Consider the following 11053-nt stretch of genomic DNA (forward strand, 5'->3'; position numbering starts at 1 on the left):
ATGTATTTCTAATGGACGAATATATATCACATTCATATAATATCTATGATTATTTGAGTCTTTCTAAGAAAAAAGCAACTCATGTGATGTAACGTATCTGTAAGGGACCTGGAAGTCCTCACCAACCAAATCAAGATGGCGGCATTTCCAGAAAAGAGTGTCGGGGCATGAGGAATAATAATAAAAACATTATTTCATACTGGGCTTTTTTTCCTTCAGACGCCCGATTCTGCAGTTGTTAGTACATGAAAGGTGAGTGGTGTATGATTATCATCTGCGTTAAGGAACATGAACTCTGCTGAATGTGTAAAGCGAAATCGAAGAAAATGCGGGAAACCAAAACATAACGATAGTAGCCGTAAGATGTATGAACAAGAAAACACATGAGAGGCAGGAATTGAAATTTCACAGAACACGACGTGATTCTTTGAAGTGCTGATGTTATAGCATGCAGTAGAAGTACTGCAGCAACAATGCAATACTATGTGTCTCGGTTTTGTAAACGCGTCTCTTTCAGACTCGCTGTATGATTGATGTGGTCTAAGCTTCTGATTAAGTACGCCAATATTTAGCTTTTCTTTTGCGTTTTCCATGGTATCTTTCAGCGTTAGTAATCTCTCAGAATTCAGCTAAATTCAAGCGCTAGATGGTTCAGCTAAGGAGCGTGACGTATACGATGGATGACGTCACAAGAGTATAGGTGGACTGTTGTGAGGGGCCACATCTCTGACTTTGCCACGAGAGACCACCTTCCTGAGCCTCTGGTTAAGACTCTGCCTTTACATGTCTGCAGTTGTGCTACTATTTCTCTTTTCTCGCGTAACGGAGGGTGGTACTTCTATGGCTCAGTCAGTGTAGTGCTGTGGTGTTTCTGGAAAGCGTCTCTGCAGAGGCCGGATAGGGTATCGCATTGTTAAGCAAGATCGAAAATAAAAAGCTTGAGCTTGATCGCGCGTCTCCGATTTTAGCTTCTCTATACTGGTAACCAGTGTTGGGCTATTATTATTCAGGCTGATAATAAGATCTTGCAGCCTGTTTGTAGGGCTTAAAATAGTCCATATGATACTGAAGACTGCTTGGGTTCTGCTGGAGGGCCCTGCTGTACGTACCAGGAGCCAACACCTACAGCATGGGAGACCGTTCCATCAGGACTCCGGCACCAGGCCCCTCTGCAGCTCCTTCCCCAGGATTAACAAGGAAACGACCACTGCTGATCTTTTTGAAGACATTTTATACACCAACAGCCTTTTTATGCCCTCATCTCTTGTTCTTTTTTTTCGTGTTTTTTTTTGTATTCTGAGAAGTGCTATTTTTAGTGAAAGGCACTATTTAATAATTGCTCATAAAAAAACATCCTCAATAAGACTTACACTCTCCCAGGAATTTGTGTTCCACTTCACTAGCAAAAACAGCAGAGATTTCTGAGACCTACAGAACTGAGGTACAGTGTCCCCTGTGAGGGAATTCTGGGATAGACGTACAGAACTGAGGTACAGTGTCCCCTGTGTGGGAATTCTGGGATAGACTTACAGAACTGAGGTACAGTGTTCCTTGTGTGGGAATTCTGGGATAGACTAACAAAACAGGCGTACAGACAGTTTCCCTTGTGTGGGAATTCTGGGATAGATTTACAGATTTGAGGTCCAGACAGTGTCCCTTGTGTTGGAACTCTGGGATAGACTTACAGAATTGAGGTACAGACAGTGTCCCTTGTGGGGGAATTCTGGGATAGACGTACAGAACTGAGGTACATGCAGTGTCCCTTGTGTGGGAATTCTGGGATAGACCTAGAGAACCGGTGTCCCTCCGGTTGGTGTTCAGTGCCATGTATCTCTCTCTCCCAGATGGCAGAGGAGCGAAAGCAGAAGCAGTGTGTGACGGTGCTGCCCACCGAGTCCATGAAGGCCATGGCTGAGTCGGTTGGGGTGTCACAGCTGCAGGAGGAGTCCTGCCTGGCCCTGAGCGAGGAGGTCAGCTACCGCATCAAGGAGATTGCTCAGGTCGGTGACTCTCCGTCTTATCTGTGCCTGTCTGTGTTCATCTCTCACACATACCCCCCACGCCACTGCGCTCCAGCACAAGACTGACCCTCTGTTTCTGGATGACTGAGACGCACCACCAGCTCTTAGTCAGCCTGTTTCCTGTGCCTGTCTGTGTGCCTTTCTCTGATGCTTGCATCCGTTTGTCTTTCAGAAGTGGAAGTGATTTATTTGTAACATGTGTTTGTCTGTGATGGGTGACCAATTTGTGGTTTAGGCTGTGATTGGCTGACAAGTTCTGTCGTGCCCTCAGGATGCGCTGAAATTCATGCATCATGGGAAGAGGCGCAAACTGACAACAAGCGACATCGACTATGCCCTGAAGCTGAAGAATGTGGAGGTGAGACCGAGGGATTGCCATGCGTTTGTCACCATGCTCATTCACACAGGACCTGAGTTTCTGAAATTATCAGTTTTTATAGTAGATGTGCAGTGTGTGTGGTATTGTGTTTGCGTATAATAGCGTGTTGTGTGTGTGTGTGTTCCAGCCGCTGTATGGGTTCCAGTCCCAGGAGTTTATCCCCTTCCGTTTTGCCAGTGGAGGCGGCAGAGAGCTGCACTTCTATGAGGAGAAGGAGGTGGACCTGAGTGACATCATCAACACGCCCCTTCCCCGGGTGCCACTGGATGTGTCGATGAAAGGTAGATGGCCGATCAACAGACTGACCTGCATAGTGACTAATTGACAGACAGTCTGACTTACTCAATGACTCATTATCTTGCCTGTCTTGCAGCTCATTGGCTGAGCATTGAAGGTGTCCAGCCAGCCATCCCAGAGAACCCGCCACCAGGTGAGAGGATGCTGGGATCTGTAGTCCCGCAAAACTGCTGCTTTTTGTAGTGACAGTGGGAAATGAGCAAACATTGACTTTTGTATGGCACTGACCCTAGCTGTAGCCACCTTTAGTTTAATCAGATTTTACGATTGTGAAACACTGGTTGTCTTTCTCTCATGCCCTCCTCCTATCTCACAGCACCAAAAGAGCAGCAAAAGGCTGAGTCTACAGAACCTCTCAAGGCCGTGAAGCCCGGACAGGAAGAGGAGGGGCAGATTCAGGGCAAAGGTCAAGGAGCGACAACTGCAGAGGCTAAAGGTTAGTAATCCTACTGCTCTTATGTAGTGAGGGTTGAAGTGCTGTGTAATCATTCAAAAGTTTCCCGATCTGCAATGTATTTTCAAGGGGGTCTTTGTGTTCAGTTTTCATTTATAGACTGAGTATTAACGGCACTGGAAAAAATAAAATTATTAAGAGCTGTAATAGTCTGGTGGCAGGCTCGTCGGAGGACCAGGGTGTTTGTTAAAACGTCTCTCCCCATCTTTCTCAGGAAAGGAAAAGTGTGTGTTGCGATTGAAGCCACGCAGTACCCATGAGCTGTCCGTGGAGCAGCAGCTCTACTACAAGGAGATCACCGAGGCCTGTGTGGGCTCCTGTGAGGCTAAGAGAGCTGTGAGTCCTTCTGATTTCCACCAGCCTGCGTGATTATGTCTGTCACGCTGCCTGGCTGTGTCTATGTGCACTTGCCTGCCTGTCAACCCCTGTGAACCACAGCCTGTTTGACGGTGCGACAGTGTTCCGTGTTGCAGGGTGTTGAGTGTACTGCTGGAAGAGGAAGCTGGCTGTTTGACTGCACCCTCTTACGGTCTGTCCCTCTCTTTCAGGAGGCCCTGCAGAGCATCGCCACTGACCCTGGGCTGTACCAGATGCTGCCACGGTTCAGCACTTTCATCTCGGAAGGGGTAGGTCTGCCCTCTTCCTTCTTGTCCGTCTTGGACAAGTCCTCGATACCTGCGCTGTGTTTCATTGTGTGCGCTCTCTCTTTCTCTCAGGTGCGTGTTAATGTGGTCCAGAATAACCTGGCGCTGCTCATCTACCTGATGAGGATGGTGAAGGCACTGATGGACAACCCCACTCTCTACCTGGAGAAATACGTGAGTGTCCCCTAAACAGGCACAGCTGTGCCTCAGTGTATCTGTGTTTCAGTTTGCCTCACTGTGTGTGCATGCTTCAGTGTGTGTGTGTGTGTTAAGAGTGTGTCCCTGTAAGACCTTGTGTGTCATAGACCCCTCTCTGTTCCTCTCTCGCTCAGCTCCATGAGTTGATCCCGGCGGTGGTGACGTGTATTGTCAGTAAGCAGTTGTGCTTGCGGCCAGACGTGGACAATCACTGGGCGCTGCGAGACTTCGCCGCCAGGCTCATGGCCCAGAGCTGCAAGACCTTCAGCACCACCACCAACAACATCCAGTCCAGGATCACAAAGACGTTCACCAAGGTTAGCACGAAGAGTGTGTGTGTGTGTGTGACTGTGCAAGGGTGGCATGCTTTGGTGCCACCCTTTGGTGTCCAAAGCATGGCAGTGTCTCTGATTGGGCCACACTGAGTTCCACTTTGCTGTAATTATATTCTGTTCCACAATTACAGGGCAAATGATTCAAGGACCTTGAGAAAAAAATAAAAAGTAAGAGGTTGTACATCTAGGACTGACAGTAGCAGTAGGAACGATAGGAATTGCCCAGCTGTGATCCTTGAAGAAAAACAGCTGGATTAGATTCTTGGTTCAACAAGCTGTTCACAACCAAACAAACACCGTGAAGGGTGTGTTAAACTGCAGGAGAGTTCATAGGCCTATGTGGCCAGATGTGTTGGTCTGGTGTGTGACAAGAATATTGAACGCCATTGTTCATCTATGGTACAGGTTCAAAGCTGAAGCTGAACTTTTCTTGGTTTGAGTGCAGCTCTCTTTGAAATCAAATCAAATCCCGGACTGAATTATGGGAAGACAAAACTGGGCTGCTGCTGCTGGTTGGCGTGCACAATGAGTCTTGTCCCCTCTCCCAATGTTCCAGACTACTTTTAGTTTTCCAGCTACAGTGGTGCTAGAAAGTTTGTGAACCCTTTAGAATTGTCTGAATTTCTGCATAAATCTGACCTAAAATGTGATCAGATCTTCATGTAAGTCATACAGATAAAGAGAACTCAATAAAACAACACACAGAAGGATATAATGTTTCATTCATTTACTGATCAGAATGATCCAACATTAAATGACTAGATGAAGATCTGATCACATTTTTGGTCAAATTAATGCAGAAATTCTGAAGGGTTCACAAACTTTCTAGCACCACTGTATGTTTTGGCAGTACAAGAGTATACATTCCAGAACTCTCTGTTGGTGGCAGTTAGTAAAGGAACAGGTAAGGCTCTATTCCTTGTTGAAAGGAAAAGAACGAAAGAGACAACATTTTGGCTATGGAGCCTTCTTGAGGCGTGTGAGAAGCCTTCTTTGCACACCTGAAGAAGGCTTCACGGCCGAAAGGTTGTGTCTCTTTTCTTTTCCTTTCAGCACAGAATGAACCTTTACCTGTTCCTCCTTTGCAGCCTGCTCATGCGCACGCAGATACAGAAGGTTCTTAATTTACGTGGGGGCTGCGTTCCGGAAACCCGCACATATTGTAAATATCATGTAATTTAAACTTTTTTCCTATTTTAAATAATGGTAAATGCTATAGTTGTGTTCCACGTGTGTAAGTTTGACCCTACTTACACCCTATAGACGCGAATGATGGGACGTGCCATACACTAAATACCTTCAATACATCAACTTGTAACATGTGTGAAATAAAAACACAGTTTACACAGACATGTATACATAAAAATACATAAAATATTAGTAAGCATCAGTTATGTTTACTGTACAGGGAATTTGAGAGAGAGAGAGAAAGAGAAAATGAGAGAGAGAAAAAAATTCTCAACAACAGCATCGCTGTGTACCAGCATTCCCAACGCGACACTCGAACCATGAGCATCAGGCGACCAGCGGCGTAACTGTGCAGCACGCGTTATTTCTACATAATTTAAACAAAAACATACTTTAGGGTATATGGTGTTATCTTAAAAACCCGTGTTTTAAACTTGCTTAAGACATGAACCCACTGTATCTACTTGAACACACTGTAGTGTGACTGGCAGTGACATGTTTGTGCTAGTGTGAGCGATCACGTGTGCTAGTGTGCAGTAGTGTTTCAGCGTGTGGCTCAGCCAGGCGATACTGACTCTGCCTCTCTCCGAGCAGAGTTTGCTGGATGACAAGACGCAGTGGACCACGCGCTACGGCTGCATTGCAGGGCTGGCTGAGCTGGGGCCTGATGTAAGTGAGGAGTCACGGGAGGGGTCCGGGGGCGGGCTTGGCTTTGGGGTTCTGGTTAGGCCACGTCCTTTTCTCTGCCCCTCTCCCAGCGTGCTGACCTCTCGGTCTGTCTCTAGGTGATCAAGACTCTGATCATTCAGAGACTGCAAGTGGAGGGGGCCCGCATCAAGGCCGTGATGGAGGGGCCTGTCGTCAGCAACATCGACAAAATCGGGGCGGAGCACGTGCAGAGCCTGCTGCTGGTGAGGGCACAGAGTCGGGGTCAGGGGTCATGGGATATCGGCTCCGTGTGTGTTTGTGTGTGTCTGCCTCACCAGGTTTCACTGTGTCTTGTGTCTGTCTCTGTGGTCAGGGATATCAAATGCGTGCGGCTGTGTGTCCTTCTGCCTTTCAAAACCCCCCTGCAGCGCTGTAAAACCCTTTCCTCTCCCTCCGTGCAGAAACACTGCGCAAGTGTGATTGCGAAGACACGGCCACTTCCCGATAACCCAGACCAGTATCGCACTGACTATGGCTACCTCGGGTCGCTGCTGTGCTCCCATGTGGTGAAGGCCAGGGCGCAGGCCGCCATGCAGGCCCAGCAGGTCAACCGCACCACACTGACCATCACACAGGTAACTGGGGTTTGGGTACTGCAACTTCAGGATCAGTTGCTCACGTTTTCTGTAAAGATACAGTATTGATGAGTTATCAGCATTGCCTCAAATGTCGTTGTTCCTGAGGACTGTGGCAAAGATTAAAAACAGCCCATACCAAAACTGAAATCTGCACCTGTCCCAGTGACAGCACATCATTAGCTGAGTGCCACTGGGAAAGGACAGGAATTAGTTGGACTAGGCTCTCTCGGAGCATCTCGGAGAATGCCTGCGGGTTTGCAGTGACATCATGAGAGACGCGTCACTTAAACCAGTTGGTGCCAACTCGGATAGGCACAGAGGCGATGAAGTGTGTCAAATGACAGGTGGGTGGGTCAGAGGGGCTCATCCATTCACTCATTCACTTCCGGACAGGTGCAGAAGTCATTACAGGAGAACCTAATCCTAAAGCAGCTCTCAGTTTCACTTGTGAGTATGTGATAAAAACACAAGTGACCATTTGAAATAGTAGAAATAAAAATCTGGTGCAGAAAGATGCAGTGGATCAGTCTTCAAAGCATGTGGTAGAAGCGCAAGCAGAAATTAAAATCAGTGCTCACCTAGCCTCCAGAGCCTGCTGAAGTCTTGAATATTTTGGTAGCCTCTAGCCTTGACCTGACGTGCTCTTTTCTCTCTTCCCCCCTCCTTGCAGCCTCGGCCCACTCTCACCTTGTCTCAGAGCGGCTCCGGCGGGGGCGTCTCTCGCTCCCCCAGTATAATCAAGGTGCCCAGCTCCCTCACGCTGCCAGTCCAGACGCTGGTGTCAGCTCGCCCCTCCACGCCAACGCAGCCTTCCCCTCCTCCCAAGTTCATCGTCATGTCATCTAGCGCTGGCTCTGCGCAACAGGTACTGTCTGCCTGTGTCCAGGCCTGTGTGTCCTCCTCTCTGTCCCATCTGTCCGCCCAGCAGTCCCTTACCATTGCTTTCATGTTCTGCTGGTATCAGCCCTTTTCTGCCTCTATGTGCACTCGCACCTCGTTAAAGCAGCACTTCACTTATGAGCACTTGCTAAAATAAGGGCTGCATATACACCTATTTTTGTTCTACCTGTGAACGTCCCTTGCTCATACGAGCTCCAAGCATGCAACTCGTTCTAATGCTAGTTATGGTTCCGGCCATTGTTTTGAATTCCATCAATCCAGCTTCTAATTGCTTTATCCAGGAGATGGAGCCTATCCCAGCAAGCAACAGGCACCAGGCAGGGTATGCCCTGGTCTGGGTGCCAGTCCATCGCAGGGCACACACAGACACACAAGGATTTTGCAATCTTTGAATGCACAGAATACACGTCGCCAAAGATCTTGATGCTCTGTCTTACTTTTACTCTTTTTTTAGACTTATTAACTATCATCATCAACAATTTTTGTTTAGTAACAAAATTTGGATTGCTTTATGCCATATGTATAGTTCATGTGTACTATAGAGATCATTCAGATGTAATTTCTCAACTGCCTTATCATATGTTAAAACATAACAGCTTGCATAAAAAAGCAGTATTGTTAAATTCTACTAAAAAGTTTACTTATCAATTTATGGTGCCAGACTATACACATCACAACATAACACATCAGAAAAGTGCCTAAACTCAACAGGCTTATGTGCAGTTAGGAGCACTTGGAACGAGTCAGATAATTTTGCAAGTATTTTAATGGGAATTTAGTGTCGCTTCTACAACTTTTCGCCTACGAGCAGAAATTTTGGAACCGATTGTGCTCATAGAGCAAGGGATGAGTGTATTTGTATATGGACGATATTTTATTTCTCTGTTGTCCACTTATCTTCTGAGTGCCAGTGTTGGGAGTCTATTATTCTCTCCTTCTCTGTTGTTTCTCTGCCCGTCCTTCTCTCTCATTGTCCCCGCTCATCACCGGCCTCCCCCGTCTCTTTCCAGGTGATCACTCTCAGCTCGTCCCAGTCTGGCAGCAGCTCCTCTCCCATCACCAGCACGGTTCCCAGTTCCTCGTCAGGCCTGCAGCCACTGGTCAAACTGGAGACTAGTGGGGGCGCCGGGGGGACAGGAGTAGGGGGTGTGTCCGGTACTGGGGCTGGGGCAGGCTCCCGCACAGTGCAGAAATACATTGTGGTCTCTCTTCCTTCCTCCTCTTCCTCGGAGGTCAAAGGTCTGAACGCCAGCCTGAGTTCCCCCTCCCCCTCACCCACTCCCACAGCCTCCCTCACCTCTTCCTCTGGTGCCCTGCCCTCCCTGGAGCCCACTGTCAAGCTGGAGAGAGCAGACTCCCCGGGGGCCAGTACGCACTCCCCCCACTGAATGGACTCTTCTAGAGCCAGAAGGTGCCACTCCCCCCACTGAGAGAATGGACTCTTCCAGAGCCAGAGTTTGCCACTCCCGCCACTGAGAGAATGGACTCTTCCAGAGCCAGAGTTTGCCACTCCCCCCACTGAGAGAATGGACTCTTCCAGAGCTAGAGTTTGCCACTCCAAGGAGAGAATGGACTTTTCCAGAGCCAGAGTTTGCCGCTCCCCTCACTGAGAGCATGGACTTCTCTAGGGTGTCTGCCTCTTCTTGAGAGAGGATCAGGGGTGTAAGTGCTTTACATGAAAGTGCATGGAGGACAGAAAAGAATTGGGAGTGGGGGTGACATGGGAGAGATGGCTTGTGTGTATGGGCGGATGGGACAGAGAAGGCGGATATGTAGGTTCACTGTCCATATAAATGGGGGGTGGGTAATCATGGTTGGGTTGCAGGTAATCATGAGCAGCTCACATTGAGAAGCAGGTGGCACTGCCCTCCTCTTCCCACAGTAACAAAACCACATGAAGAAGTTGCAAAGTGTTAGGTGCCTTTCCCGGTGCTAATCATAAAGTCCTTGCAGGCAAGAGAGGTGTTTTTGTATGACTTTGTAACATCAGGGTTAGAAGAAAATGTAGCAAACACTGTATGAATACAGTCTGTTGAAAGACCAAGAGGGGAGAGAAAATTATATCTAACTCAAAGATTACAGAACCCCTTTACTGTCACCCTGGGCATTCATTTCCTTCAAATTGTCACTGAAGTCAACATGTTTTTTTAATATTGTGTAATAAAGTTGGACTGTTTTTATTTACTAGAACTTCATACGTCTTGTGTGTGTGTTTTAGTGTTCAAATTAGTTCAGATAGCCCCAGTGACAGAGGGATATGGTGCTGGAGATGAAGAAGAAGGATGATGGGATCATCAGAGGTGTGATTGATAACCGAAGGTGGTGGGATTCAGAAATACACAAGATCTTAGGTGGGACAGCACGTCATATCTTTCTTTTATTTTACTTTATTTATCCTTTCCTCACAATACAGAGTGCAGTGTTTCCCCTGAGCGAGTGAAACCTTTGGTTTTGATTGGGGTGGTGTAGGATTCTTAGAAAACCCCACAAATTTAACTCTTGCCTTTTGGATGATCATTTTATAGACTCTTGTAGACCATTTGTGTAACAAACACTGTGGTCTTAAAGAGTACTTCACTCGCCTCCTGAGCCCTGATTCCTGACGTACTACACCTTCTAATTTTTGTGCACTAATTTGGGATCTCTTTAATCAAGTCATTGGCCCAATTATTGTGCTCAATTAGAACGATGGATTTTTAATGGATAAAAAAGATCATTTGCGATTTAGTCTCATCTGTGCATGTTCAACAAACTTGCAGTGCAATCTAAAGAAGGCGAAGGCTTAGTTCAACCTGATGAGTGATTAGTTCAGCTAGTTGGTCTGGTAAGTTTAAATAATGGCTTGATCACAACATTAGGTGGTACTTTAAATAAGAACTCAGAGTTTAGTCAAGATTTCATTGAGGATCAGCACGCTGGTGGAAAAGGCCAGAGAACAGTAGTTATACAGGCTGTGTCTTGGTGTGTTAAGATTCGGGAAAGTCCCAAAAGGACCCCTCCTATCCTGCAGCCAAACTGATGAGGATTTTTATGCCTGCTGCTTTCCTACTGTATTAATCCTGCGAGCTCTCAAAACCCAAGTGGGAGTTGATCAATGAAGTGGGATTATTGTCTTTTTCTCAAGGCGTCTGTGGTCTGGCACTGAAGCAGTTAAGAGCCAGAGAGTCGGTTGCCCTGGGGACTCAGGTGTCAGTGACACAGGCAGACTGACAGCGGATCTGTCAGGGAGAGAGAGAGGTGGGGGGGGGGGGTGATTCGAACACCACTAATCACCTAAGGAAGCAGAAGTACTTACAGGGGGAAGTGCATGGGGGGAGCACAACCTCTCACAGGGGAAGCGCCAGCGTGGAT

General features: G+C 47.4%; 1 protein-coding gene across 1 annotated transcript; it reads left to right on the forward strand.

Annotated features, from left to right (window-relative positions):
• Positions 1 to 126: 126 nt before the first annotated feature.
• taf6 (TAF6 RNA polymerase II, TATA box binding protein (TBP)-associated factor) lies at positions 127 to 9892 on the forward strand. Its single transcript, XM_015340828.2, has 15 exons — positions 127 to 252; positions 1845 to 2000; positions 2293 to 2379; positions 2528 to 2681; positions 2774 to 2830; positions 3014 to 3133; positions 3366 to 3487; positions 3700 to 3777; positions 3868 to 3969; positions 4128 to 4310; positions 6111 to 6185; positions 6302 to 6427; positions 6626 to 6799; positions 7473 to 7667; positions 8713 to 9892. The coding sequence occupies exons 2-15, from the start codon at positions 1845 to 1847 to the stop codon at positions 9088 to 9090; spliced, it is 2007 nt and encodes a 668-aa protein (XP_015196314.1). The 5' UTR covers positions 127 to 252; the 3' UTR covers positions 9091 to 9892.
• The last annotated feature ends 1161 nt before the right edge of the window (positions 9893 to 11053 follow it).

This window comes from Lepisosteus oculatus, chromosome 3 (genome assembly GCF_040954835.1).
Source record: "Lepisosteus oculatus isolate fLepOcu1 chromosome 3, fLepOcu1.hap2, whole genome shotgun sequence".
NCBI lineage: Eukaryota > Metazoa > Chordata > Actinopteri > Semionotiformes > Lepisosteidae > Lepisosteus > Lepisosteus oculatus.